A 7,632-nucleotide genomic window follows, 5' to 3' on the forward strand; every position below is an offset into this window, starting at 1 on the left:
ATATATATATATATATATATATATATGTCGTACCTAATAGCCAGAACGCACTTCTCAGCCAACTATGCATGGCCCAATTTGCCTAATAAGCCAAGTTTTCATGAATTAATGTTTTTTGGACTACCTAACCAACCTAACCTAACCTAACCTAACTTTTTCTGCTACCTAACCTAACCTAACTGATAGAGATAGGTTAGGTAGGGTTGGTTAGGTTCGATCATATATCTACGGTAATTTTAACTCCAATAAAAAAAATTGACCTCATACATAATGAAATGGGTGGCTTTATCATTTCATAAGAAAAAAAATTAGAAAAAATATATTAATTCAGGAAAACTTGGCTTATTAGGCAAATCGGGCCTTGCATAGTAGGCTGAGAAGTGCGTTCTGGCTATTAGGTACGACATATATATATTCTCTTGCTGATGGTGCAACAGTGTATGTAGACTTGATCAACTTGAAGAGGTTGATAATATCAGGTGGTGAACCAGGAGATAGGATACCACTTGGTAAACTGATAATAGAGTTCTGATGGTGTTGGAGTGCAACCTGATTGTAATAGTATAGAGTATAGGATTCATTATTTTTATATGTGTGTATGTGCTTTGTCCAGTAAATGTATTCCAATTTGCTGGTGTTTGCCCTTGTCCTAGTGAGGCTTCCCATGAAATAGTACAGAAGGAGAGAGAGAGAGACAAAGAACCAAGAACCACTGCTGTGGACAGGGTAGAAGGTAATACTAATAAGTCAAAGGGGGATTGAGGAGATCATATCACCTAAGGAGAGAGTGGGGAGTCACAGCGGCTCGAGTGGGTGTGTGCACGTGACAACGAGGCTAAGTGTTGGAGCCGCATCCCCTAAATGTGTGACGTTGAGCCCCTCTCCAAGAGCCAGAAGCGTCTAGTGTGATCTCCTAGCGAGGTAAAAGCACTCTACCGAGTTGTGGGTTAGGTTGTCTGCAAAGGAGGAACAACACGACAACACCATCAACACACAAACTATAATACGAGTCATAAATGTCCCAGGAAGAACTTCATCAGTTGTAAATAATTGTGGTGTGTTAGACTTAGCACTTGTTAAAATTAACTACATACACAATTTTAACTTTACATATGACAAGTAAACGGATAAAACAGTCATTGAATCATAGCTAAAAAAAATCGAAAGGCGTGACAAGTAGCTGTCGTGCGACCAAAGAAGCACAACAAAGTGAGTACACCACCGCTCCCCCTTACCATACTAACCTTCAACTTTTGCCACATCCAGTAGGAATGACCTGATGGCGTAGAGGTGTTTGGGTGTGGCCAAGTCGCCCATCATTCCTTTGCAGTGCCTACGACCCGCCTCCCACGAGACCTTGTGTGGACTCAAGTAGAAGCATTCGTCCAGAACCAAAGTGTATGGGTAAGGGCAGGTCGGACCTGGAATAGCAATACGTTAAAAAAAACATTTTCAGGTTGTGTATTGGGACAGATCGATGAACAAAGTTGTCTTGTTGCTCTAGTACAAGTCAACGACGCCTTGTAAGGTATGGTAATTGTTCAGTGTTGTCAACATCACAGTCAAAGAAATCATTGAAACATCACATATGGAACAGCTCTCTGCCCATCATTAGTAAAATTGTACACGTGTATTGTTAGGCCTATATGCATATTTAAATTCGTTGTTAAGGACTATAAGGTTCAATAAAACATATCATACACGTCTGTTTGTTGGGATTAATGATATTAACAAATCTGAAAGTGTTTGTGTTTTTACAATATATTGCTTATTGAAGTGAATATTCAGAAAACTTGTAATTTGTAATCATAAGTAACTTAACAAATAAACTGCTCTGTAACAATAGTACATTACCTATGTATCCTAACTCTGACGAACCAAGATAAATTTAACACCATAGTCGAATAATATGTCAGCAAAAAATGTTGTTTCGTAAAATTTATACTGACTTTAGCAGTTATTAAATATGTTTTCTATATATTGGTCGAAAAGGTTTTGACCAACTAAGCCTCATTGAACGGTTCTGTCTGTAAATACTTGTGTGACATGATCCAAATATCATATATGTAAAAAATTGTGCAAAACGTAATTTGTCAAATAATTTTCTCAAATGCAGGAATTACCTTGAGGGGAGTGGTCGTGTTGTCGTGTGGCAGTTGAGGGCAGTTGTCGTCGTGTGCGAGTTTGGTGGGGTAACGGAAACTGGGAGGCGATCACTGCAGAGCGGAGCAGGGCCGAGGCTGGCTTCTCAGACACAGGCTGACCAGCCACGACCACTACCACCAGGAGCAGTAAGGAATACATAGTTGCCTGGTAATCTTAGCTCTGGTGGCGCTGTCTTGATGCTTGCCAGACCCGTCTAAGGCACACAACGTGGCCCTCGCGTGTGTAGGAGAGGAGTGACGCCCATGTTGATGTCTTCTTCAGAAAACAGCGAGAGGGGAAGTGATGCCCCTGCCTGGGGAAATTTACTCACACAACACATATAAGAGTAACCAGTATCACGTAGCTAGGAATACTGAGGTTAGCTCGTATCTGCCCACAGTGTTTCCTCGTAACTATTTAACAGTTGTTAAAACACGTTTACTCTATTTAAGTGGTACTTCCCACTCCGAAGAAATGCACACATTTCTTCTCCTATCGAAGAGCAGTGAAGAATGCCGAACATAAATTACATTTTGTCAACCGCGAGATTTGGCTACGATTTCCCATGGCCCTGAGCCAGCTACAAGAGGCTCAGTCATTATGTTTACACCAAACAACATTCTCTCTCTTCCTCTCTCTCTCTCTTTCTCTCCATCTTACTCTCCCTCCCCTCTTACTCTCCCTCCCGCGTCGCATCTCCCTCTCCCCTTACTCTCGTCCGTTAATCACAACCCCTCTTCCATTCCCGCTCCCTCGCCTTCTACTTCCTTCCTCTTCCTCTCACTGTCCCTCTCCCTCTCCCTCTACCTGGTAGATGTGCAGATTTTTTTATGTAGATGTGGCAAATGCGGTGAAACCTTCAGATGTGGTTGATATGAATATTTCATGTGCCATATATGATAGATGTGGCATAGATATAATAAGATGTGGCGTATATCGTATATTTTGCAGGCGTGATAAGTGTAGCAGATTTCGTACATGGAGAAGGAATGGTAATTTTGTACACTTGGAAAATATTGTTGATGTTGAAGACATGGTAAATTTTGAAGATATGGCAGATATTAGGATATGACATGTGGCAATTATGGTAGATACTTCTAGCAATGTACATGTGGGATAAAATTGTAGATGCGTCAAGTAATATAGCTGTGACTTGTATGTCAGATGATTCAGGTATTATAGATGTGACATATATGGCAGCTGCTTCAGGTTTGGCCTGTCTGGCAGTCATGGAGGATGACCCAAGTATGGTAAGTGTAGCATATAATGGATGTTGCCCTTAGATGTGAGGGGGATGATATTTTTGGCGGGTTTTTGAGACGAGGCTTGTTAGATGTCATATTTATGGTAGATGTGGTAGGAATGATAGATGTGGTAGGAATGGTAGATGTGGTAGTTATTGTAGATGTGACAGGTATTCTAGATGTGGTAGTTATAATAGATGTGACAGGTATGAGAGATGTGGCGGGTATGGTAGATGTGACCGGTATGGTAGATGTGATATTTAAGGTAGATGTGGTTGTTATGGTAGATGTGATAGGTATGAGAGATGTGGCGAGTATGGTAGATGTGGTGGGTAGTAGTTGGAGTTATCCCAAAAAGAGAGAGAGAGAGAGAGAGAGAGAGAGAGAGAGAGAGAGAGAGAGAGAGAGAGAGAGAGAGCGAGAGAGAGAGAGAGAGAGAAAGAGAGAGAGAGAGAGAGAGAGAGAAAATTATATAGCAAACAGAGCCAAGACCTAACCATAGCTACTCCACAGCCACATCAGGAGGAAAACAACGATGAAAGAACAGGTAATGAAGTAGGTATAATCTGGAAGAAGAAATTCTTCAAGAGTCAGAGAGAGAAAAAGACTTGGGGGGTTGATATCACGCCACACGTGTCACCTGCAACCCATAACAGGAGGATAACATCAGCGGCATATGCCAGGCTGGCCAACATAAGAACGACATTTAGAAACATGTGTAAGGAATCATTCAGAACTTTGTATACCACATATGTCAGGCCAATCCTGGAGTATGCAGCCCCAGCATGGAGTCCATATCTAGTCAAGGATGAGACTAAACTGGTAAAGGTTCAAAGGTTAGCCACCAGACTAGTACCCGAGCTGAGAGGTATGAACTACGAGGAGAGACTACGGGAATTAAACCTCACTTCGCTGGAAGACAGAAGAGTTAGGGGGACATGATCACCAAATTCAAGATTCTCAAAGGAATTGATAGGGTAGATAAGGAGCTCAACCCCTACAAGCACAAATAGGTGAGTACACACACACACTCACCACAAATACACACACACACACACACACACACACACACACACACACACACACACACACACACACACACACACACACACACACACACACACACACACACACATATATATACAGTGTATAGTAAGTCACTAGAGACGGGAGACCTACCAGAAATATGGAAGACGGCGAATGTGGTCCCAATATACAAAAAGGGCGACAGACAAGAGGCACTGAACTACAGGCCAGTGTCCTTGACTTGTATACCATGCAAGGTGATGGAGAAGATCGTGAGAAAAAACCTGGTAACACATCTGGAGAGAAGGGACTTCGTGACAAATCGCCAACATGGATTCAGGGAGGGTAAATCTTGCCTTACAGGCTTGATAGAATTCTACGATCAGGTGACACAGATTAAGCAAGAAAGAGAGGGCTGGGCGGACTGCATTTTCTTGAATTGTCGGAAAGCCTTTGACACAGTACCGCATAAGAGGCTGGTACATAAGCTGGAGAGACAGGCAGGTGTAGCTGGTAAGGTGCTCCAGTGGATAAGGGAGTATCTAAGCAATAGGAAGCAGAGAGTTACGGTGAGGGGTGAGACCTCCGATTGGCGTGAAGTCACCAGTGGAGTCCCACAGGGCTCTGTACTCGGTCCTATCTTGTTTCTGATATATGTAAATGATCTCCCGGAGGGTATCGATTCATTTCTCTCAATGTTTGCGGACGATGCTAAAATTATGAGAAGGATTAAAACAGAAGAGGACTGTTTGAGGCTTCAAGAAGACCTAGACAAGCTGAAGGAATGGTCGAACAAATGGTTGTTAGAGTTTAACCCAACCAAATGTAATGTAATGAAGATAGGTGTAGGGAGCAGGAGGCCAGATACAAGGTATCATCTGGGAGAGGAAATTCTTCAGGAGTCAGAGAAGGAAAAAGACTTGGGGGTTGATATCACGCCAGACCTGTCTCCTGCAGCACATATCAAGCGGATAACATCAGCGGCATATGCCAGGCTGGCCAACATACGAACGGCATTCAGAAACTTGTGTAAAGAATCATTCAGAACTTTGTATACCACATATGTCAGGCCAATCCTGGAGTATGCAGCCCCAGCATGGAGTCCATATCTAGTCAAGGATAAGACTAAACTGGAAAAGGTTCAAAGGTTTGCCACCAGACTAGTACCCGAGCTGAGAGGTATGAGCTACGAGGAGAGACTACGGGAATTAAACCTCACTTCGCTGGAAGACAGAAGAGTTAGGGGGGACATGATCACCACATTCAAGATTCTGAAGGGGATTGATAGGGTAGATAAAGACAGTCTATTTAACACAAGGGGAACACGCACAAGGGGACACAGGTGGAAACTGAGTGCCCAAATGAGCCACAGAGATATTAGAAAGAACTTTTTTAGTGTCAGAGTGGTTGACAAATGGAATGCATTAGGAAGTGATGTGGTGGAGGCTGACTCCATACACAGTTTCAAGTGTAGATATGACAGAGCCCCATAGGCTCATGAATCTGTACACCTGTTGATTGACGGTTGAGAGGTGGGACCAAAGAGCCAGAGCTCAACCCCCGCAAACACAACTAGGTGAGTACACACACACACACACACACACACACACACACACACACACACACACACACACACACACACACACACACACACACACACACACACACACACACAAACACTCACACACATAAAGAGAATAACGTCTGCGGCATACGCGAGGCTGGCTAACATCAGAACGGCGTTCAGGAACCTGTGTAAGGAATCATTCAGAATCTTGTACACAACATATGTAAGACCAATCCTGGTGTATGCGGCCCCAGCATGGAGCCCGTACCTTGTCAAGCACAAGACGAAGCTGGAAAAAGTCCAAAGGTATGCTACTAGACTAGTTCAAGAACTAAGAGGCATGAGTTATAAGGAAAGACTGCGGGAAATGCACCTTACGACACTGGAAGACAGAAGAGTAAGGGGGGACATGATCACAACCTACAAAATCCTCAGGGGAATCGACCGGGTAAACAAGGATGAACTATTCAACACTGGAGGGACGCGAACAAGGGGACACAGGTGGAAGCTGAGTACCCAAATGAGCTACAGAGACATTAGAAAGAACTTTTTCAGTGTCAGAGTAGTTAGTAAATGGAATGCACTAGGAAGTGATGTGGTGGAGGCTGACTCCATACATAGTTTCAAATGTAGATATGATAGAGCCCAGTAGGCTCAGAAATCTGTACACCAGTTGATTGACGGTTGAGAGGCGGGACCAAAGAGCCAGAGCTCAACCCCCGCAAGCACAATTAGGTGAGCACAATTAGGTGAGTACACACACACACACACACACACACACACACACACACACACACACACATGGGGGATCTTCATCATAGGGGACTTCAATCACGGCAGGATTGATTGGGAGAACGAGGAACCGCATGGAGGCGAGGATACGTGGAGAGCCAAACTACTGGAGGTGGCGACTAGAAACTTCTTAACCCAGCATGTCAGTGAACCCACAAGGATGAGAGGAAACGACGAACCAGCGAGACTCGACCTGGTTTTCACCCTGAACGACTCTGACATAAGAGAAATCAGTTTTGAGGATCCAGTAGGAATGAGCGACCACAGTGTATTGGTGTTTGAGTACCTGATTGAAGAAGGGTTATTGAACTCGAGAAGGGATACCGAAACCAAAAGGTTAGCATACCGGAAAGGAAACTACGAGGAGATAAGAAAATGCCTAGCAGATATAGCATGGGAAACAGAGCTCAGGGAAAAGACGGCCCAAGATATGATGGAATACATCACGCAAAAATGCAAGGATGCAGCAAACAAGTTTGTCCCAGTCCAAAAGGAAAACAGTGAAATGAAGATGAGAAACCCATGGTTTAATCAGAGATGTAGGCTAGCTAAGCAGCAAAGTAAAAGGGCATGGAGAAACTATAGGAATAACAGGACACTGGAGAGCAGAGAAAGGTACCAGAATGCCAGGAATGAATATGTTAGGATGAGAAGAGAGGCAGAAAGACAATACGAAAATGACATCGCAAGCAAGGCAAAGACTCAGCCTAAATTGCTGCATAGCCACATCAGGAGAAAAACAACAGTAAAGGAACAGGTTATGAAATTAAGGTTAGGGGCAGAAGGATTCACTACAAACGACAAGGAAGTGTGTGAGGAACTGAATAAGAAATTCCAGGAGGTCTTCACCTTGGAGCA

The 7,632-nt window shown here is 43.5% G+C and overlaps 1 protein-coding gene across 1 annotated transcript in view; it reads right to left on the reverse strand.

The window, feature by feature from the left end:
• Positions 1-2,409, reverse strand: part of LOC138369790 (C-type lectin LmsL-like) — an 18,203-nt gene extending 15,794 nt beyond the window's left edge. The window contains exons 1-2 of the mRNA XM_069333412.1: positions 2,124-2,409; positions 1,245-1,421 (exon numbers count right to left, since the gene is read on the reverse strand). Of these exons, the coding sequence (XP_069189513.1) occupies positions 1,245-1,421; positions 2,124-2,304 (358 nt within the window). The 5' untranslated portion in view covers positions 2,305-2,409. The remainder of the gene's footprint in view (positions 1-1,244; positions 1,422-2,123) is intronic.
• Between the last annotated feature and the right edge of the window lie 5,223 nt (positions 2,410-7,632).

Source organism: Procambarus clarkii, chromosome 4 (assembly GCF_040958095.1).
Source record: "Procambarus clarkii isolate CNS0578487 chromosome 4, FALCON_Pclarkii_2.0, whole genome shotgun sequence".
NCBI classification, from domain to species: Eukaryota; Metazoa; Arthropoda; class Malacostraca; order Decapoda; family Cambaridae; genus Procambarus; species Procambarus clarkii.